Source organism: Cimex lectularius, unplaced genomic scaffold (genome assembly GCF_000648675.2).
Source record: "Cimex lectularius strain Harlan isolate CLEC.00 unplaced genomic scaffold, Clec_2.1 scaffold118, whole genome shotgun sequence".
Classification (NCBI taxonomy): Eukaryota; Metazoa; Arthropoda; class Insecta; order Hemiptera; family Cimicidae; genus Cimex; species Cimex lectularius.
Window position 1 is genome coordinate 1,222,270 of NW_019392720.1, and position 23,046 is coordinate 1,245,315.

At 37.7% G+C, this 23,046-nt stretch overlaps 1 protein-coding gene across 4 annotated transcripts in view; it reads right to left on the minus strand.

The window, feature by feature from the left end:
• Nucleotides 1–22,458, minus strand: part of LOC106667187 (eye-specific diacylglycerol kinase) — a 31,863-nt gene extending 9,405 nt beyond the window's left edge. For 2 of the 4 annotated variants that reach the window (XM_014394963.2, XM_014394962.2), the window contains exons 1-6: nucleotides 13,179–13,302; nucleotides 2,253–2,379; nucleotides 1,984–2,187; nucleotides 1,785–1,911; nucleotides 1,538–1,593; nucleotides 107–303 (exon numbers count right to left, since the gene is read on the minus strand). In XM_014394963.2, the coding sequence (XP_014250449.1) occupies nucleotides 107–303; nucleotides 1,538–1,593; nucleotides 1,785–1,911; nucleotides 1,984–2,187; nucleotides 2,253–2,379; nucleotides 13,179–13,201 (734 nt within the window). In that variant the 5' untranslated portion in view covers nucleotides 13,202–13,302. Of the gene's footprint in view, nucleotides 1–106; nucleotides 304–1,537; nucleotides 1,594–1,784; nucleotides 1,912–1,983; nucleotides 2,188–2,252; nucleotides 2,380–8,489; nucleotides 8,636–9,247; nucleotides 9,747–13,178; nucleotides 13,335–13,693; nucleotides 13,816–13,872; nucleotides 13,981–15,009; nucleotides 15,184–15,243; nucleotides 15,399–15,469; nucleotides 15,708–15,767; nucleotides 15,932–18,332; nucleotides 18,455–18,584; nucleotides 18,743–18,814; nucleotides 18,957–19,012; nucleotides 19,138–19,215; nucleotides 19,356–19,500; nucleotides 19,595–22,354 lie in introns of those variants that run through there. The other 2 variants (XM_014394964.2, XM_024226629.1) reach the window with 2 other exon arrangements.
• Between the last annotated feature and the right edge of the window lie 588 nt (nucleotides 22,459–23,046).

Genomic DNA, 23,046 nt, shown 5'->3' on the forward strand with positions numbered 1-23,046 from the left:
GACTAAGGTTAGGTTAGGTTGGGTTAGAGTTAAGGTTAGGTTAGGTTTAGTTAAGTACAGAGAAAATGTGTGTATGCGAAGCATGTGTGTTGTATATAAATCTTACCCCATTTTAGGTCCTCCTTGAGTTAAGTCGAACACTTGTCTTGGGTTAAGCAACCAGTGAAACTTTTGGAGCAATTTGTGACCTTGGTTGCCACCAGATTTTGGGTTGATGAACACTATAACAGGGTGCATGTTTGTTGTTGGTATCGGTTTCACAGTGAATGCTTTCTCCGTGCTTGGCACATCGCACTCTTCGCTCTAAAATAATCAAGGAAAATCAATGAAAATGAACGAATGGAACATCTATATTCTTACTAAATTTATAAGTTATGACAAGAAGTAAGGAAAATCATCATCGTTACCAGGGAATGATCGTGAGTTTGGTTAATAATAGTTAGATTAAGCTAGAGAGACGGGTTAGGTTAATTAAGGTTAGGTAAGGGGTTAAAGACGGGTTAGGTAAGATAGAACAAGGTTAGATTCAGGTTAAGGTAGGGCTAGGGACGGGTTAGGTCGGTTACATAGAGTTAGGTTTCGTAAAGTAAATTAAAAGGTTAAGGACGGGATAGGAAAACTGGAATAACGTAAGTTTAGTATTAGATTAAGTTAAGGTTAGGGACGGGTTAGGTATGATAGAATAAGGCTCATATTAGGTTAGTTAGGGTTAGAGAGGTTAAAGGGTTAGGTTAAGTAAGATTTGGTTATGGGTTAAGTTCATGTTAGGTAGAGATTTAGGCTACGTTAGGGCTAGAGACGTGTTAGGCCGAGTAGATTAAGTACGGTTATTAATGGGTTTATGGACGGGATAAGAAAAGCAGAGTAAGGTTAATATTTTGGAAAAGTTAGTGTTAGGGACGGGTTAGATGAGGTTACATTTTGCCTGAGTGACCATTTTCGCGTCAATTTCGGGTGACTGGAGTGTGCTTTTATATTAGGTTAAAATAAGGTTAGTTAAGGGGTAAGAGACGGAATAGTAAAAGTAGAGTAAGATTAGTATTTACGTTAAGTTAGGGCTAGGGACGGGTTTAGTTATGTAAGGTAGGATTAAGAGTAGGAAGAGTTAGAATCGGGTTACGTTTTATTTTGTTAGAGTTAGGGACGGGTGAGGTTAATTAAGGTGTTAATGACAGAATAGAACAAATAGAGTAAGGACAATATTTAGGTTAAGTTAGGGTTAGAAACGGGTTAGGTTGGTTAGGACTGGAACTTGAGTAAAATTAGTATTTTGGTCAGTTAGAGTTACGGAGATTTAGGATAGGCTACAGATTCCCTGCGAGACCATTTTCGAGTCAGGCTAAGGTAATGGAAAGACAGGTTGTGTAGTGTTAGGTACGATAAGGGTAAAGTTATGTTGGGGCTAGTGATAGGTTAGGGTTAGGTTATGTTATGTTATGGTAAAAGGCGACTTAGGCTAGGTAGATGTTTTCTTGCGAAGCGGAGAATTGTTTTATGATGGTAAATAACAATAATCTTTAATGTAAGCAATACTGACTTTCCGTGGAAGTTTCACTATCCATGATGGCGGTACAATTGTCCCAGAGTGTATTCCTTAAAAAGAAAATCATTATTAATACCCGTAACATGCAAAACGTTTGTCCGCTATTCAGTAATCGAGTATTTGCGTTTTCTCGGGTGTCGAAGAACTAAATGGAGAAAATGCACACGACTCTGAATACGGCAAAAAATCCAACGGACACTCATATCGTGGTTTAAATTTATATGCTGTTTTTAATAATCACCTAGGTTGCAATCTTCTTCACGTTTTTGCGCGTTAAAGCAGTTGTCTTTATTGTGGAATGATATTTGACACCAAGAACAACGCAATGCAATTTTATCATTGCAAAAAGGCAATTTCGACTGAAAAGCCTAGGAAGGAATGGAAAAACTATCGTTAATCCTTTGACATTGGCATGGAAATAGTTTTGGCCGTTTTGTCACCTTTCCGCAGTGATGGCATTTCCCCTTCTGAGTCCGCCTGTGAATCCAGTGGTGTTTAGTTTTTGTATCTTCTCTGTAAGATGTAAGACCGGCGTCTTTGAAGGTCGGTTTGCAATGGAACCTCTGGTTACCGGCGATTTCCGAAATGCAACTGGTATGAGCGACCATCTTGCACGCTGAGCACTTCAACTTGGTGCCTTCTTGCTAAAATCGACAACCACAAAAATCACAATCGAATTCAAATTCAAATTGAAAAAAGCCAAACTCACTTTACATTCTGATTCTCCCATGTAACATTTTTCGGACGGATCTTTCGAATACCAAATATGTTCCCCTTCGAGGGCCGATTCGTCCCAATTCGGTGAAGAGACTAATCCTATATCTGAACCGTGTTTTCTATAAAAACAACAAAATATTACAAACTGTTTAATGAGTGTCAATATTTATTGGCGCCAATGCATGAATAGTCTAGGAAACGAAGGCATGACTGAGTATGACGGGAGATGTGAGAACTACGCCATCTACGATGTTACTCCACCTCAGCTGATCTCAATCAAAGGAGAAGCGAAATCGTTTATACGACAGGTTGTTTTAAGCCACCATCATGATGCCGAATATAGAGAATAAACTCTTGTGGGGGACCGAGGGAGCAGAGGACCTAAGGTAGTGAAGAGGCTGATAGACTAGCCGAGACGACCTCCAAGTATTGTCGTCATCTGGGGTTAGTTAGAACTGCCTGCGTACCCAGGGAGAAGAACAAATACAGAACAAACTCTTGTCAAGGTCCCAGGACGTACATGACCTAAGGGTAGGGAAGAAGCTAATAGACTAGCCAGGGTGTCCTAGGAAGCAGTTTTAATCAACTGACGGGGGGAGACTTCATTGTGGAACTTGGAATTCTCTTGGGATTAGTTTATCTACGAAAGGGGTTTTTGAGGGCTTCGTCAAGGAGGGATGACTGTGATTCTGAGGACTGGGTATTGGAAGGTTTAGTTTTAGCATTCCTTTTGGGACTAAGAACAAGCCATACACGGTTATTATTCGAACATATTTGATCAAAACGTCCGCCTAAAGTCCTTGGTTAATAGTAAGGTTTGTCATTGAATCGATGAGATAGACCCAATAATATAGGAACCTTCGAAACATTGACTGTGCAAGGTTCACTAGAACGGAACAAACAACTTGGACCATGCAACAGCGAAGAAAAAACCAAAAACCTGCAATGTGTTAGAAATTGCACTCACAGGATTTATAATTGATACATACGAATCAAGCGACCCTGTGAAGGAACTCGAAAGTACAAAAGAACCTTTCTAGTGGATTAGAGTACTGGGCCAATTAACAGTCGAAACCAGAAGTGCATTCAGTAAAGCTAAAATAACTGGGAGAGTATAAAAGGCTACTTACCTAATATAATCATACCACCCGCTGGGCAAAGACAGAAAACTTTCGCAACTTTTTTACGGAGAAATCTCTTCAGTATCAACAGCAGGTAGACTATTAGTGCATAAAGCATTAGCAAAGGACAAAGTGGATATAAACACTGCCGTGAAGAAAGTTGACGGCAGCTGCATAGAAGATGCAAAACAAAAAGGAACGCTTCTTCTAAATACACATGTTCCAGGTAGCACTTATGACGTACCCCTGGAAAATATGAGAACACACAAACAGGGGAAAGAAAACTGGAAGAAAGCAGCTGAAATATACACAGAGAAAAATATCCTCTGGGCAATCAATTCTTTCAGCACATAAAAAGCGCCAGGAATGGAACGGATTCGACCCATCCTGCTACAAAAAGTAGCAGGAATGTAATTCCAACACTGGTGTGCATATATAGAAGCAGTCTAGCATTAAGCTACATACCACAGCTTTTGGCGTATGACAAAAGTATTGTTTATACCAAAAATAGGGAAAAGAGTCCCTACACTACCCAAATCCTATGAAACAATCAGCCTAACATCTTTTTAACTAAAAGCACTTGAAAAGCTGTTTGAAAACCTTGTAAGAATGACAATGTTGATAGACTTTCATCACGGACAACATACATACAGAAAAGAACGATCAACAGAAAATACTCTGTACCAGTTGACCAGTGACCTGAGGAAACACTTGAAGCAAAGGAAATAGCAATCTGCGCGTTCCTCGACATTGAAGGAGCCTTTGATAATGCATCCCATGCATCCATGAAGGCCTCCCTAGAAAAAAAACACGTAGACCTTACCATATCTAGATGGATTGGAGAAATGTTTAGAATCAGAAAAGACGAGTCAAGCAGAGGAAACGACACTATACAGTTAGCACAACGAAAGGACGTCCACAAAATGGGGTACTATCACCTCTCCTATGGAGCCTAACAGTTGATGAAGTGCTTGAAACTCTGAACTGCAGAGGGATAAAGTGTCTGGGCTATGCAGATGATGGGAAGGGGAAGATTCGAAGAAATCTTCTGTGGCATAATCCAAGAAGGGCTAAAAATCACATGAATGGTGTAAAACCGCTGGGGATTAACCCTAATAAAATAACCATAGTCGCTTTTACACCGAAAAGAAAACTGAATCACACGAGACAGATAACTCCCAATAATACTGTGAGAGAAATGAAAAAAGGAGACCAAATACCTAGGTATCACACTAGACAAAACACTAGCATTTGAGGAACATATCAGCTCCACTATCTAGAAAGCCTTAATGGTGTGCAGAAGACTAGCGGAAAATACTGGAGATGCAGCCCGGAAACCATACTTTGGATGTACACCATGATGGTGAGACCTATTCTCACACATGGCACCATAGCCTGGGCCTATAAAGCAGAACAGATAAGAAAACGAAGAGAACTCACGAAAATACAGACATGCATGCATTTGGATAACGGGAGCAATGAGAACATGTCCCACAGCTGGTATGGAGAAGATTCTAGGATTAATCTCCTTCTACTACATGATAACGAGGACAGCACAGAAAACAATTATTAGTATTATCAAAGAGAAACCTCCCATTGGAGAAATAGCAACAATTTATTGAAAGACCATAGCCCCAAGAGACGACATGAATAGGATGTTTGAGTTTAACCAAAATTTTCAAATAAACTTCGGTAAAATAAACCAGAAAGGAATGGGAAAGGGAGAAAAACTCCTTTAAAAATGGCACCATCTACTTGTACACAGACGTATCTATAACGCAAGAAGGTGCGGAGGCAGGAGTATTCGGTCCTGGAACCAAGCACTCAGAACCCAAAAATACACGAGTCCAAGCTGAGGTCCATGCAATTGAAAGATGAACCTAATTTAATCTGAATAAAGGTACAAAACAAGAATGTAACTATCATGTCAGATAGCCAAGCAGCCATTAAAGCGCCGAGTTCAAAGACAATTAACTCAAAGATGGTGCTGAATTGCAAAACACAACTAAACAATTAGGTATGCAAAACAAAGCCAGCCTCTGCTGGGTCCCAGGGCATGTGGGAGTAGAAGGCAACGAGAAAGCGGATGCCCTTGCAAGAAGAGGGGCTGCTATACCGCTGATAGGATCCGAGCCCTTCTGTAGAATAAGAATGTACACTATCAATGAGTTCTCAGACAGAAGGATAAAAAGAAAATGAGGGAACAATAGAACTCACTCATTGGGCACAAACAATCCAAGAATCTCCTAACAAACTTTGGCAGGAAAGAGGTAACAGAATGTATTAAAGGAAGCAGGACACTGCAAACTAAATGGACATCTGACGAAGATTGGCATAACCCAACACGGCACGTGCAGATTCAGAAAAAAAGCAGAAGAGGCACCAACACAACCAATAACAAACCGTGGTGCCACACTTGCCCGCAAGAGGAAGTGTTTTGGGACATACAACGCAACTGTAGAAGAGATTCAACCACTGAAACCGAACCTACTAATTAAGATCCTTGGTGATCACTTACCTGTGTGCTTTAAGCACAGAACGTGGGATACAATAGCTCTTAAAAGGCGCAGGATAATATACACTCCAACTAATACATATACATCTAAGACCAAGAAAAGTGAGATGCGAGTAAAGACTGAGGCGAGTTGAATATTGTCTACTGTCAAGTCCGAAGAGAGCCAAAATCTGAATAAAGGAATAAAGAGAGAGTCAAATAGAGTCAACTGTTTAGACCAAGGAGAGCCATGACCCTACCACCTATATGTAGCAGCTACACTGCTGAGATTATAGCAATAGCAAAATGTTTAACTACATTAGCTCCATCCAGGGAAACGATTGTCATCTGTACTGACTCTTTGTCAGCGCTATTGGCACTTAAAAACAACTTTTCTGTACATCCATTGATACAAGAAATCCTATTTACCATTGAATCTCTGCAAAATAAGGGAAATAGAGTAGTTTTCATGTAGATTCCTGGACATTGCGGAATATTTGGCAATGAGAAGGTGGACCAATTGGCAAAGCAGGCCGTCCTTAATGGAGTTAAAATTACAAAAACACCAAAATCCGATGTAACAGCTTGGCATAAAAGGAAGTCCTGGCAGTTATGGCAAACGGAGTGGGAAACGACTTCTAATGTCAAACTTAGGGAGATAAAAAACAGTGTAAAACCTTGGGCCTCATCTCATAGAGGTTCCAGGCATGAAGAAGTTGTCCTTGCTAGGCTCAGAATTGGTCATTGTAGGCTTACTCATTCTTATCTCATGGCAAAAAAAAGAGTCTCCGCTTTGTGATGTTTGCGCAGAAAGAATAACAGTTAAACACATTTTGACAAATTGCCAAAAATATGTAGCAGAAAGACATCGGTTGGAAATTCCAACCAACATCAAAGACTCGCTTGGTGACGACTTCGACCAAATAAACAAACTTTCCTTAAAAACTCTAAATTAATTTCGTAAATATGAAGATAAAATAATGTAATAATTTAATACTAAATCATTCAAGTTCAGTATGCAATAATCTGTAATCCACTCAATGTTGGGAGGTGTCTTGGGGTGCGGTTTGGGTGCTCGTCTGGTGGAGGCTGCGAAGGGGTGTCCGGGGCGTGTGATGCTGCCGGGGCCCTGGTTTCCGCTATTGGGGGTTCATGAGCTGTGGCCCACTCACCATCCGGCTTGAAAGTTTTTTAAGGCGGAAAATGACCCAAAGCGGTTGATCGCCTTTTATTTATATATATATAAAAAGAGCCATGACCTGAGTAAAGGCAGAGACAAATCAAGGAAATGCAATAAGGTGCTGAAGGATGTGCACTCAAACTTTATTTCTCAATATTGTGAAACATTTTTTTGGTCTTGGTTGAGATGAATCTGAATGATCTACCTAGGGTTCTTGACTCTATATAAAGAGAGAATCCAACTGGATGTGTATTAGTGAGTCTAGTAGAATCAGTGGTAGACAAAAACAGTCGGTAACGATCAAATTTCAGGTTAACCACTCCTTTTCAGTCTAAGAACAAGCGAAAGACGGTTGTCATTCAGGTACATTTGGTCAGAACGTCCAGTAAGGATGAAAAGCGAGCAGGCAGTAGGAAATGTATTAGTAAATCAATAACATCAACCATAGACAAAATGGTCGGTAAGGACCAAAATTCAGGTTCATTAGTATGACCAAGGTTTTCCATTCCTTATTCGGACGAAGAACAAGCCATAGACGGTTATCGTTCGGACCAATGTGGTCAGAACGTCCGCGCATTGGCTCTATATAAAGAGCGAGCAGGCAGTCAGTTAGAAGTGTTTAGTGAAACTAGTAGAACAAGGATAGACCAAAATGGTCGGTAACGTTCAAATTTCAGGTTAATGTAGTATGACCCAGGTTGACCATTCCTCCTTCGGACTAAGAACAGGCTACTAGTTCACAACGAACCAAAATGGTTGAAACAATTCCTAGTCGGTCTTTCGGTGTGCTTATTACTACAATAAACTTTATTGTTATATACTACAAGAATAATCACAGATCCTACCACGCATTTAAGTTTTAGATTTGAAGGTTGAATTGACTGATTCAATAGATGATTCATTCCCTGTTGTCGTATTCTTTTTTCAAGAGAAACGTTTTATTTATAAAGTTTATAAATGATGTAAATATTGTTTTAAGGCTGGTCTTTGAATTGAATTTTCCAGCCAGTTTTTTTAACAAAAAAATTTCCAGATTTTTCCCTGAGGTTATTCAAAGGTCTTGGCTAAGCGTTGAAGGTTTGCGCTGGAAGGCGACCTCTCCAGGAGGGGAAAATCTGTGAGATTAAGCGATTAAAACCGGTTTAACATAATTCAGTCCTTCTTGAACCAATTAGGAGATAAACTTGACCTGGTTTGGTTTGAAAAAGAAGCTGCCCCTTTTGTGCCGAAACGAAAAGTCAACGAATGGAATAATAATCGTTCTTTGTAGTAATTAGAATATGACCTTCCAATTTGAGAATGTATGGAATTTTGGTTTTAATTTTTCAAAGGTTTTTAAATGAAAAAACAATTAAAAACAGAGGTGGTAAAATTTTGAATTGCCTGGTTTTGTTCCTTTTTGGTAGTATATCAAGTTTCACATACATGTCATACCTTTTGTTATCTCCCATTGCTAAAAATGCTGAGAAGTCCGAACGCCAAGTGCACCACTGATGACCACAGGCCTACCTCAGAAGCCTTCCATCGTACTTTTTACCGGATTAACGCTGATCTTGTTAGTCGGCCGGCTCGATACTCAAATTGGATCGTTCATCATTTCAACAAATTTATTTCATTATTAAAATAAATAATTTAACGGTGAAAGCTTACTTTAAAAAACCTGATAATTTTGCAATCTTTTTGGAAAATTTTGATTCTAAGTTGTGTGTGTTTTTTTTTAATCAAAGATTGTCCTTTAGATAAGGAAAAAGATAATTCTTCACCTTTGTCAGCAACTTAACTAAGTTATATAAGCACTGTCATTGTAAAAGCATTTTTTTAATGGAGTAGGGGGATTTTTTTTGTAGATTTGATAAATCTAGGACTTTTGCACTTTTTAATAGTTTCTCACTATTATATTTAATATTTTTTTACTTTCACCCTTTATTGATTGATTGATAATGTTCCATTTCACCACACAAAGTTCGACCTCTGTGCCAATAAACGTGAGAGAGAGAGAGAGAGAGAGAGAGAGAGAGAGAGAGAGCGNTCATTTAGGCCGCGAACTACCTGTGTTACAATTAATAAGAGAGAGAGAGAGAGAGAGAGAGAGAGAGAGAGAGAGAGAGAGAGAGAGAGAGAGAGAGAGTGAGAGAGAGAGAGAGAGAGAGAGAAAATGAGTGAGTAAGAGAAGGAGTGTGTGATTGACAGAATAATGAATGAATATAATTTTATTTAAAAAGCTCGCCAATTTAGTTAACATTGACGTTCTGTTAACAGTGTTGTTTTCTATTTTTTCAACCAGACTCATTACGTACAAGGTAAACACATAATGCAAAAACCTATACAAAGAAACATACAAATATTGTCTTTTTATTGTTTACTCATACCACCAGGTTTTTGTTTCTCAAAACACTAAGACAACTAAAATATTTTGAATATCACTTTTTGATTCACCAAGATAATAAAAAAATACAGTTCCAATAATGAAAACTAAAAATAACACCTTTTTTAATCAGGGAAAATTTGTAAAGCCTAAAAAGAAATTAAAAGTTTTGAAAAAAAAAATGATGAAAATATTAACAGGCAAAAGGACGGCAGTAGGTGAGAGGTGCCACTGCACACCTTACTGGAGCTGTCGAGCAGCCCTTTGTAAGAATTGATCATATCGTAGCTTCCTACGTCTGCCGATACCAGTGCAATTGTTGAATCCTGAAAAAAGAAAAAAATTGCCGACTTTACAGTGTAAGGCGTTCTCAAGAAGGAATAAGTTCAATACAAAAAGCTCTTAGGATCGATTCGTCAGACAAACACAAGGACAACAGACAAAAGCAGAACACTTATTTTAATATTAAAAAAAGTTCGCAATCGCATATTTTTCTCACGATTAACGGAAAAAGGAATTGTATATGTAACCCCACCTAACCTAACCCTAACATAATTTAGCCTAAATGTCATTAAACCTAATTTAACCTGATCCCACCTACTCGTCCTTAACCCTAACTAACGAACTTCACTTAACACACTAATTCACTGAACTTATATTTCAGTATCATTTCCACAGTAAATATTGAGTTTAATAATGTACACTGAGAGAGAGAAAAAGTGACACCTTAATATTTTTAATTATCTCTTAGACAATCCTCCATTGATTATCTTACAACAATATTTGGTCCGTTTTAAAGGATTAGAGGTAAATAAAACACAGATAAAATCTCCGCTTGTGTTTACAATTGGATTTTGTGAATAAATCTTTGAATAGTCAATCTCTTCTTTGTTGTTTTTTCTGTAAAACTTCTTTCTAACGTTGCGTTGTTTTGATTTTTTTTAAGTTGTACCATTTTTAAGATTCAAATTTGTTTAAGTGATGGTTTTAAGAGATCGGTTAGAATCATAGCATTGTTGGAAGATGGAAGAAATCAAGCGTATGTTGCCAGGGAGTTTAACATCTGCAGAACAACTGTCCGAAGGGTCTACCATCGCTACCAAGGTACTGGATATTACTCAAGAATCACGGATCAGGTCGCCATAGTGTCAAATCACAGAGAGACGATCGTTTTATTGTTTCGAATGTACCCCGTAATCGAAATTCTACCGCTAGTGAGATCAAGCAACGTCTTCAACATTTAGAAATGTTAATGTCAGTCCCAACACAGGTAGGATCGTTGGTGATTACTTGGAACGGACTTCATTTTAATGTTTGGAGTAGCCAGCGGGTAGTCACTTAAACCCTATCGAACATCTTTGGGACAAGTTTTCAAAAAGGGCAAAAAGTCGCCCAGTGTTACAAGAGAATTTGCAGGAATTAAGTATGGCGCTGTTGGAGGAGGATGAAAATATTCCACAACACTACATTTAAATGGCACGACGAAATCGAGCGGTGATAAACGCAAGAAGAGAAAATACTCCGTACTGAATTGAATATTTTCTTCATATGTTCATATGTTCTTCATGTTTCGATAGCAACATTTTTGGTAAACTTGTTTTACTAAGGTTAATTTTTTTTATTTAGCTATACCCTATATTTATTTCTCTTGACGACTCTTTACTCTCTAAAAAAAAACGCTTTTTTTGCCTCTCAGTTTATTAAGTTAAAACGTAAATTATTAATATAGCGAATTAAACTCCCTCAATGCAGGGTTTACTGTGCTGAGGAAAAACCTAATATAATGGATCTTAACCGAACCTAACTAATAAACCGAATCTGACTCGTCACCAACCATAAATTTACCTGACCAACCTGACCCTCCTAGCACGTCCTTATCCCTAACATAGTGTAGCTTAACCTAACCCTAATTTTACCAAATCCTAATAACTGTCCCGCAAGTAACCTAACTCTACCTGGCACATACTTAATCCTACCTACCCTAACCTGCTTAATACAACCCAGAGCACTCACTGGAAACGCGAAAACTGACACAAGAAAACTGAATATCCATACCAAAAATACATTTACATATAAAAAAAGATTCAATATGACAGTATCATGTATTGGTGTTTTTTATAAGTAAATATAAGCCTTTAGTTCCAGCAGGTTTATTTACATGTTATGTATATGTTTATTTACATAAGGGGCTGAAGATGATTATAAAATAATTGAAAAGCTTCCCATAAGCCTGATGGAACTAAAGGCTTATATTTATTTATAAAAAACACCATTATGGAGTTCCACAGCAAGAACGGTGCCACACTCAAAACATCCTGAGTATCATATATGTTTATGTAATGCTATATGTGAGATAATCCATTCATTAACACTGGAGGAGTTTCTCAGTCCGTTTTATTTTCTGTAAATCGTTGTTTTGAATCGCATATAAACCAAACCCTAACCATTTCCTAACTTTTTCTAACCGAACCCTATATAACCTAACTGGGAAGTAACCCTACCTAACCCCATTCTTAACCGTAACATAACGTAACCTAACTTTAATTAGTCCGTCAGTATCGAACCAAAATTAAATGTAACCCTACCTAATCTACTTTGTTTTTATTGATTTTCTTGACATAGGTTATCAATATTTTGGATGATCGTATGGTTCATTTTCAACCTAACCTTATCTATTAAGTAGCATAACCTTAGTCATCGCTAACCCTTCGTAATCCGTCCTTAACTATAACCCTGCCTAACCTAATTCGCCATTAACCTTAACTAAACCTAACCCTATATAATCCGTTCACTTAACCTAACCCTAAATAATCCATCCTTAACCATAACCCTGCCTCATCTAACTTCAATAATCCTAAATTATCTTAACCCTACATAATCCATCCTTAGCCTTAATCCTACTTAGCCTAACCTTACTAGCCCTAACAACCCAAAACTATATCCGTCCTTAACCATTACCCTACATAACTGAACGCGAAAATGGTCAAACAAAAATAGTTTATTTCCATTACGAAAAAATATCCATGTTAAAATATTAATCAGTACTTCTAGTTGTTATATAATTGTATAAAGGAAAAGGAACAAGCGGAATGCCAGTTGACAGACGAGCCGAGGCAAGAGACAATCCGCGTTATTTTTTTTCCTTCACCAAATGTACTCATGCACTCCTCATTCGGTCCAGTTATTTCTCGTGAGGGCAGCTCCTCGCCTTCCATTTGAAGCATAAAAAGACGGAAAAATGAAGATTTTAAGTTGTTTTTCTCGATAATTTTCTGATTTAAATCCGCTTATATTAAAATGAAAAGTAAAAACGACTAAGAATTTTTTGCCTTTTTTAAAATAATTTGTGTATATTTATAATATTATATTTGTCTGTTTGTTTCCGAATAGAAAAGGCCTAGTTTTATCGGCGAGTTGTTAGGTTTTTTTTTTTTTTTAAGTCAATCCGGACGACCTTCCAGCTCATTGGAAAACGTCATATTATATAAACACCCAAACAGAAAATTCGTACAAGGACGACAAACCAATGTCGATGAATAATTCACTATTAAATTTTTAAAATTAGACTAGTTATTGAAGCGAAATTCTTCTTTAATTTTTTACTTTTTAGTGTAAAGGGCTAGGCAAGGAAGTAAGTATTTCTTTGTGGGGAAGGGAGGGATTATCTATCCAAAAATGGTTTTGGGACGACTGCACATTTGTAAATTGGTGAAAGGAAGCGCCACAAAAAAAGTGGTCGGATGATAATAAGACAATACCTTGAAAAGAAGCTGAGTCCCATTTTGAAATTGGCCAAACATGCGCAAAACTCCTTCTTTCGTCTGGCTGGTGGTTCCGAACCAGTTGTTAAGTTGCAAAAATAGCTCCGACCAATCGAGAAATTTTTCCGGCGTCTTCTCTCTCCGGCCGACGATCTAGAATTTCATATCCGTTAGAATGTACGTTCGAGTCCATGTCTTGAGCGTTGACCGCGGGAGACAGAACGGCATAAGGATTCTTGGCCGGTGAGATAAGCGGGGAAGGGAGCAGGAAAGGAGAAAGGGAAGGGAGAGAGAGAGAGACAGTTTGCGGTGACTGAGAGGAAGAATGAAAAGTGAGAGGATTTGTGCGTGGGTCTGTCCTACCTTTGTGCATTACGTTCAAACTATCAGCCAAGTATCGGCTCGATGTTACAGATCATCCTCGACCTTTCAGTCCAGAATGATCAGTAACGACCAAATTACCTTGACACACACACATAGACGAAATAACATCAAGATCACAAGTTAATTACCTCAGCACGTATTCCTGTCGCTAGTGCACACTCACTGCCAACATCGAGTCCGGACACCAGTGAACCGTTTCTGCAGAGTACTTTGTACTTCGACGTGAGAGAGGAGGTGTTGTCCATCCGATCTACAGTCAAAATTGATTTTGATAATTGAAATCATAAAACAATATATTTATATTCACCAAGTCCTAAAGCTTCGTAATTGACGAATGCGACATCTCCGTAACTGTCGAGGCATTTGATGGCTTTGATGTTTCTTTCCCTCCTTGATGGTGAAGGATTGCACTCGTCTGGAATGAATTGGACATTAATAATAAAATAAGATTTTTATGTTTTGTGAAAAGGCCGAATGGAGAAAATTAGAGTTTGTATGGGGGTTTCAACTTACCAGCGTAGCCTCTGGTTTTTCTCCTAAAATTATTCAACTTAGGGAAAAAGCTATTTCTTTAATCATCTTTTCTGTCGAGTTAAATCTAATCGGGATCAAGCCATTTTCGCATATGTTATTTTTTCCAGGACTGAAATGGGCGTAAGATTTTCAATAACTTATCAGGTAAGGTAGGGTTAGGGTTTTGGAAGGGTTAGGTGAAGTTTTGAAGCGGGTAAGGTTAGGAAGAAAACATATTATGTAGAGCTATGGTTGAAGACTGGTTCGGTTAGGGAGTGCTCAGAAGGCAGGGTTATTGTATTGAACGGGTTAGTTTAAAGAGTGGTCAGGTAAGTAGGATTTAAAAGGAGATAGGTTAGTAGAGTTAGGGCGAGTGAGGGTTAAAGAGTGTTAGGTGATGTAGAGTTAGGGTTTGGGTCGGGTTAGGTTAGGTTTCCAGTCGGGTAAAGTTAGAGAGTGGTAAGTTTAGTTAGGATAAGTTTAGTGGGTGTCATGTTAGGTATAGATTGGGTTTGTGGCGGATTAGATTAAGGAATGGTCAGATAAGATAGAGTTATGGACGGGTTATGTTACATAAGAGTTAGTTTAGGGTCAGAGGGGGCTTAGGGATGGGTTAGGTTACATATCCATGCTTCAATCTCGTTTCCGTGAAGGGAAGAAAATAAGTGTTGTGAATTGAATTAGCTGTCAGTTATTATGGGTTGGACAGTTTAGGTTAGAGAGTGGTCAGGTTAAGTATGGTTAGGACGGGTTAAGTTAACTCTAGCCTAGTTTACTTGTCCCTAAGCACTTCCCTGCATATAAATACTTAAAAACCTGTTTAATTTTATTTTTCCTAGGTGGAATATTTTTTGAAGAAATGACAGAGGCTACAGAAGTTGTCGCCATGTACTTTGACTATTACTATTGTTACAGAATTAATATAAATTACTTATTCCGTCCTGATATGCGCACAAGGAACAGAGGCTTTGTTTGGGCTTTTCGTCGGGTCTTAGAAATAACTGAGACGCCCCTGGAGCACAGGCGCTGCTGAAATATCGCTCTGGGCATTGTTTAGGCCCCAAGAGGCCGTTCTCCGTGACGAAATTGGAAAACGCGAGCCAACCTGTAAGAAATCTTAGTTATCTTCAATGGATAGACGTTTTTTATAACTAACTGAACATACTGAGGCCGTTGTATTCTGGGAAGCAAGCTTTTTTGTTTTTCAAGTCTTGAAAACTTTTAACTTCCGGATTGGCGTTAGCTTTGACGACTGCTATTATTTTGTAATTTCCAGTATGAGAGCTGTCCTCATAAACAATTGTTGATAATTTATATTTTCTATGGAAAATTAATTGATATTTAATGTATGTTATGTATAAAGATGAAATGTATAAGAAAAAAATGGTTACTGTCTCGCTATAAAGCCCAAATCAGTGTTGATGCTGACTGCGTCTGCTTTACCCTTGGATATGAATTCCAGGCATGTGAGAAGATTCGGTGCTTTGACGCAGTCGATCGCCGGCTTTATGCCGTGCGTGTCTCCGGCGTATTTCAACCAGGTGCATTTATCGTTTTCCAAATCGCTGACTGTACACCACCTCAGAGCTTCCTGGCACTGGGGTGAATCGTCGCTGCGGTCCACCACGCCTAAAATAACAAATCTAATTTTAAATTTATTCTAAATAACTATTTAGTTTAGAAAGACACCTCTATCGATAAACTGTCCGACGGGTTTGACTTCCTTTTGAATGAACGTCTTCGTCCCTCCAAGCACGGCATCCCTCAATGTCGATTGCCACTTGTCGGCGCTGCTTTTCCCTTCCGGGCTGAGCCAGCTTAGGACTTTCGGTTGGAGTTCACTTGCAACATCGCTGTAATTTAAACTTTTATTTGAAAGATTACGGTCGAAATAAAAACATTATGGTAGCTCGCTTCCCTTTTTTACGCTGAACCGTATTCGTAACCTAACCATTCCTAATCTAACCTAACCCAGCCAAAGCGCTTTCCCTGGTAACTGGAAATTCTATGACGAAAGCGAAAAAGGTTACGCTTCAAAAATTAGAAAATCAAAAATTTCAGCCCACAAACATAAAAAACATATCCACGATAAAAAAATGTTTATAGTACTTATTACACATTTCCTTCCCACCAAAGGAAGGACTTAAGGCCTTGCAAGGTCCTTAATCCTAACCTAACCATTCCTTATCTAACCTAAACACTCCTTAACTTCAACCTTATCTAACCTCAAACCATTCCTAACATAACCTAAACCAACCCAACGCATTTCTCGGTAAAGAAGTTAAGTTAAAGTTACCTTCACGTCTTTCGCTATTTTCAGTAACCCAACCCCACCCATGGACACAAAAAATAGAAACAGACAACTTGTTTTAAAAAATATCGCATCGCATATTTTCTCAGATTGGCGGAAAAAGATTGAATCAACTAACCGTACCTAGCCCTACCGTAACCTAACATTACCCAACGCCCACGAACTAATCACACAAGCGAAAAAGAAGAAGGCTTTATCATGGATATGTAACCGAATATGTCCCTAACCAAACCCATTATCGATTTTCCGTCCGTTGACACGAAAATAATAAGTTGAAAAACCAACAAGACTTTTTAAAACGGTTTGTTTACAAACTTTAAAAACTACTTTACCAAAACTTTAACTGATATAATGATGATAACAGATGTAAGATACGCAATAAAAACTATAAAGTCGACGTAAAACTAACCTTAACCCTAACTAACAGTTGCCATTCCTAACCTAACCATAACCTTAACTAACCCAACCCATCCGCACAACAAATAAAAACAGAAACTTATTTAAAAAAATTGAACAGCATATTTTCTCAGATTGGCGGAAAAAGATTGAATCAACTAACCGTACCTAGCCCTACCGTAACCTAACATTACCCAACGCCCACGAACTAATCACACAAGCGAAAAAGAAGAAGGCTTTATCATGGATATGTAACCGAATATGTCCCTAACCAAACCCATTATCGATTTTCCGTCCGTTGACACGAAAATAATAAGTTGAAAAACCAACAAGACTTTTTAAAACGGTTTGTTTACAAACTTTAAAAACTACTTTACCAAAACTTTAACTGATATAATGATGATAACAGATGTAAGATACGCAATAAAAACTATAAAGTCGACGTAAAACTAACCTTAACCCTAACTAACAGTTGCCATTCCTAACCTAACCATAACCTTAACTAACCCAACCCATCCGCACAACAAATAAAAACAGAAACTTATTTAAAAAAATTGAACAGCATATTTTCTCAGATTGGCGGATAAAGATTGAATCATAGATATTTATCCTAACCCTTCCCTAATACTAATCCTTAACATGCACACGCCTAGGAGCTACTGTCCCTTACCCTAACCCAACTTAACCTAACCATATGTGTATCATAACTATTCCCATGCCTAAGAGAAATCCCCACCTTGTCTATTCCCCGTTAACGCGAAATCTATAACAATTTAATACCTAATATTAATAACACAATTGTTTTTATCTATTTTCGTACATATGTCAATTAATAAAAACATTTTTTCAGCTATTTTTCAAGTCAAAGTTTCAGAAGGATTTGTTCTCTTTTTGTACAACAATTCATATTTTTGAATAGTTTTGTGCCATATGCAAGTTAGTTAACAGTTACCTTTTTAAAAACTAAACAGTATAATAAATTAATTTAACCTAATCCTACCTAATTAAAACCATTCCTAACCGAACCTAGCCTTTCTTCAACCCTAACTAAACGTAGGTATTCCTAACCTGTCCATTTTAGTAACCGTTCTTAAGCCAACCCATGCCTATTCCCCGTTAACGCGAAGTCGACGGCACGAAAATGGTCATGCATCAAACATTTGTGTATCAAGCCCAACAACATAACATAACCATGCTTGTATTTTTTAATAGTAAACATTCAAGAGAACACATAAACTCAATTAGATCCTTGACCGGTGACAATGGGCTTAACTTGAACTTAGAAAAGTCCCAGGCTAATGTGTGGGATGTGTATTTATCCAATTCTTTCATCATTCTGGTCCTACTGACGCTGCTAAAGTCCCTGGGTAGTCTAACCGCCTTTTCGTTAACCTTTCGCACTGTGCGACCTGGGACTTTTCCTTTGATCAAGATTTGTAAAGTTGGTTCAAATCATCGTCCTCTCATACATTCACGCTAATAAATACTCTCAATCATACTCCCACTCATTGAAGTTCAAAAATTTTATCGTTAATGTTTCAATTCACCTTCTCGCCACGACCAAGTCCCACGGTTGTCTACTCCAATAACATGGCTCGTTAGTGAGGACAGGCATTGTTGTTTCGTCCGGGCAGAATAGGCGGAAATCGTCGTAATTCTGCCCGTTTGACTGTAAAATATAAACTAAGTTATTACAAAAGTTAAAATGGTTAATTGGGATCATTGAAACCACCTAACACTAACCTAACCTAGCCCAACCCATGTGCATTCCCCGGTAACGTAGTTAAGATAAAAGGTACCTTTGCGTCTTCGACCAATGTCGGTAAGGTCACGAATGCCACGTCGCCCTTGTTCCTCAAGCATTCCAGGGCTTCACTGTGCGGAGATCCGTGGTGATAATTGTTTTGGCAGCTGTCAGGAAGGTCGCAGAGCCTGCAGAGTTTCGAATATTGTCTTTCTGTGAAAGAATAAAAATGTTGATGCAATTATCCATCGACGCTTTAAGTTTAAAATTATTTAAAATATTTACTCAAGTATTTATCGACATAATCGTCTTGGGCCCAAATTCCTGGCCGGCAAGAGTCGCCGAAAAAGGAATGCAAATCGTATATTTCTTGTTCCACAGCGCTTAATCTTCGGCATGATTTGCTCACGACGCTATTTTCAAAACTCTAAAAGTCAAAGAAGGATTAATAAAATTATATATTTCATTTATAAATGAATTTACCTTGAGAAATCTGTCAGTGTAATGGCGAGACACGCCGACCCCAGGGTGGCAATACCGAGGCTTCGTGTTATCTTTTAAACTCACGTTAGCTCTAATGACAACAACCATCTCGGCAGCGCTGTCATCTGTAAATTTTGGTTTATATCATAACGGGAAATTGTACAAACAAATAATGATAGAGTGATCTGTTATAATAGGTCTACCCATGTGATATCTTTCCGACCGGATTTCACCGATAACGTAAGCGGACAGGTCTTGCTTTTGTGCAACCAGCACTGACTCCTCGGCGTTGAGGATTGCCAGGTCAACGAGGTTATCTTTCAAGGCGAGTATGCAACCAACCCTGCATACAGAAGACACGGCAGAATGAAAAATTATGAAACATTCCCTCTCTTGTTATCTAGCTTCAACAATATCAAGCTTCTTTCAATTTTTCGTATTAAAAGTTCAATCTATTAAATCTTGACTTTTATAATGATCATCCTTACCCATCAGTTACCCTGACGCAAGATATGTTGCTGTTTCCGAGTTCCAAGCCTTGGCACATTTCTACGCTTAAAGAAGGTGGTGCACATATTTTATCTGGAAATAAAATAAAATTGTAAATTTCCACTGCAAATGCTAAAAAGTCACATGCAAAATAGTCGTTGAATGCATCTAGAATCTTCAAAATCTGGAAAAACAACAACCTGACAATTTCTTAGGTGCCAGGGCACAACGAAGGTTCTGGGTGATTAAAAAGCAAACGAACTTGCGGGGGTGGGTTCCTGTAAAACCAAAATATGGAACCCGTAGGTAATTTGGATATCAAGATTCTTAGCCTAACCTAACCAGAACGCAACTCTATCTAACCAATTCATTCCTAACCTAACACTTACCTAAACTAACCGTAACCGTACCTTACCTAAGCTAACTCATATCCAAGCCCCGTCAACTGGAAATCGATGATGCGAAAATCATACGTGAAAAAGCTAACAAGACCTTTTTTAAACCCTTTATTTTTAAAATTACTTTTCATATTAAACACTCCCGTATTTTCCCCGCTTCACGGAAAAACATTTAATTATAGATACGGTTCCTAATCTAACCTTAACCCTACCTTATTATAACCGAGACTAACCTGTCCCTAACCCTAACCTTAACGTTCCGTAGCCATTTCCAACTTAAACCTAACCATTCTAACCCAAGATATCGCATTCCCAATTATCGCAAATGTACGATGCTAAAAAGTGAGACAAGATATAAGAAATTTTTAAAACCTTTTATTTTAAAAGGTTTAAAATTACTTTGCAAAAACGTGATCTTTTCTTGTTTGTCCAGATATAATATCCGCAATATAAACGAGAGTTTCGTAAGAAATTTTCATTTTGAACACTCCCATACTTTCTATAGTTAAAATAGGTTTATGTTTTGTTTCTTTTAGATGGTCCTTAAATTCCGAAAATTTGCTCGATTTAGGCAAGTGTTCTTTTACTCTTGTTTTTATTTCTCTACCGCTTTGTCCTATATATTTAATATCACAATCATTACAATTGAGTTGGTAAACATCGCTTTTTGCCAAGTTTCTTCTTTGTCTTTAGGTTTTGAGAGGATGTTTTTAAGTGAACCCGTACTTCTAAAAGCTATTCTAAAATCTTCTTGTTTAAAAATTTTACTAACTTTTTCCGATAATTCACCAAGTTATCACAAAGTTGTCACCTAAAACTTCCCTTACCCTACCTAACTTAGCCTAACCCTAAGCAAATCGTAGCCCCTAATCTAACCTAAACCAATCCATGCCCATTCCCCGTTGACGCGAAAATAACAAGTGAAAAACCCAACAAGTCGTTTTTCAAACCGTTCATTTTTTATCTTGTAAAATTACTTTGTCAAAGTTTGATTTGTAATAGCTCGTTCTTAACCAGTTTATGAGCAGATGTAAGATCCGCAATAAAAACTATGATATCGAAGTGAAACTAAACCTACCTAACCTTACTTAACCTTAATTCTACCTAGTTATAGTCATTCCTAACGGAGCCTAACCAGTCCCTAACTCTAATCTAACGTACCGTAGACATTTCTAACCCAACTGTAACCATTCTTAACCAACAATGTCCATTTCTCGTTAACGCAAAATCGATTACACAAAATCGATCACGAATCAAAAACTTGTGTATCCGGAAAAACTATCTATAGCGAGTTCCTAAGTAAAAAATCTCGAGAATTTTGAAAATTGGCACTGCATACACAATAATTCATTCATAATACTTGATAAACTGAGAAAAATTTGGTTTAAAGGAGTTATGGCGATATATAAGCAATATAAAAAAATTATCATGAAGTAAATTGATACAATAAGACATGTTTTGATGCATTGGGCATATCACAATCTGATTTAGATCGACCTTGCATACGACCCCTAAAAAAATACAAGAAATCAAACATTGAAGTGAGCAAAGCTGAAGTTCTTAAAAGCAAGATTTAGAAAGAAGAGAATATTTCATAACAGTGCCAATATCTGAACAAGCCTTATCCAAACAGGCCTCGGACATCAGTAATGCTTGTTCAACTGGGCTCAAACAAACAAGATTACGTCATTCACTATATATAAATTTAAACAAAATCGATCAATTTACTGATAATGAATCATTCAGTATGAATTGCAATTCAATCATAATAGTATGACCCCTCTCACTCACTCATTCTCCCTGCCTTACTCACTCAGTCACTCTCTCTCTCTCTCTCTCTCTCTCTCTCTCTCTCTCTCTCTCTCTCTCTATCTATCTATCTATCTATCTATCTATCTATCTATCTATAATTAATCTTTAAATTAATTTTTTTAAATCATTTTCTTCATGGCTTCTGCCTTGTTTTCACTCAACTGGGCAGTAAGCAAGTTATACTTAACACAAAAAAAATGACCTAACATTTCATTTTTTAATTGTGAAGGGAGGACTCTCCCTCCCTCCCTCTCATTCTCTCTCTCTCTCTCTCTCACTCTCACTCACTCACTCACTCTCTCTCACTCTCACTCTCACTCACTCACTCTCTCTCATTCACTCTCTCTCATTCACTCTCACTCTCTTTCCCCTTCTTCTTTCTCTCTCTCTCTCTCTCTCTCTCTCTCTCTCTCTCTCTCTCTCTCTCTCTCGTTAATTGTAAGGGACTCTCGCGACCTCAATTTGGGCAATTTTTAAATAAAACGATATTCTTTCATTCATTGGTAAATTTGCACCTCTTATTTTATAGAAAGTCCAAACACTATATAAAATGGTCAGCATGTTTAAACTATTTTCTACTATCATGAATCTTTTTTAGTCCAATTTCCAAATAGTTTGGCACTTGCAAAAACGTTGTACTTACATATTGCCAGATTTTGGCCAAAAAAGGCGAAAACGAGCAGAAAGCCGAGTCGGACGCTCACACCCTCCATGTCCGAGATTAAGTGAATCTCTGTACACTTCACAATGTGTTATTTTATCTTCGTTATCTACCAATGCCGCACCTACTTTCGATATTTTTTTCTTCACTCTAACGGAAAAGCACAAGGCGAATCATTGCACTAAAATAGTTTCCATTGCTTTCTTGGCCAACAGAAAATGTACGGTTGTATTTCATTGAAAATGTATGGTTGTGCTTTATTTAGTGGGTAGGAGAAAGAATTGTTTCTACTTTTTTAAATATACACATATCAAACTTTATAGTTTGTACTTATGCTGTCGTGTTTAAAAGGATTTCCTTTATAATAAATCACACCTAAAGATGCAGGCGGTAAAGAAGTTGAAAAAAGGCAATTTGCTTATTTTTTGTAATGTGTCAAATATTAATAAATATTAATAATAAGAATTTAACTAAAGTTATTATTTATTTAGAAATCGTGAGATGCGGTCTGGTGTGATGTAGGTTTCAGAAAAACATTTTCTTTATCGTGCCAACGTTTCGTATCTACGATTGCAAAAAACCTAAGCCAAATCCTATAGCACTCGCTACCCACCATTTTGAACACCAACACAATTTCGACTTCAAAAATCCAAAAATATTACACACAGAACAAA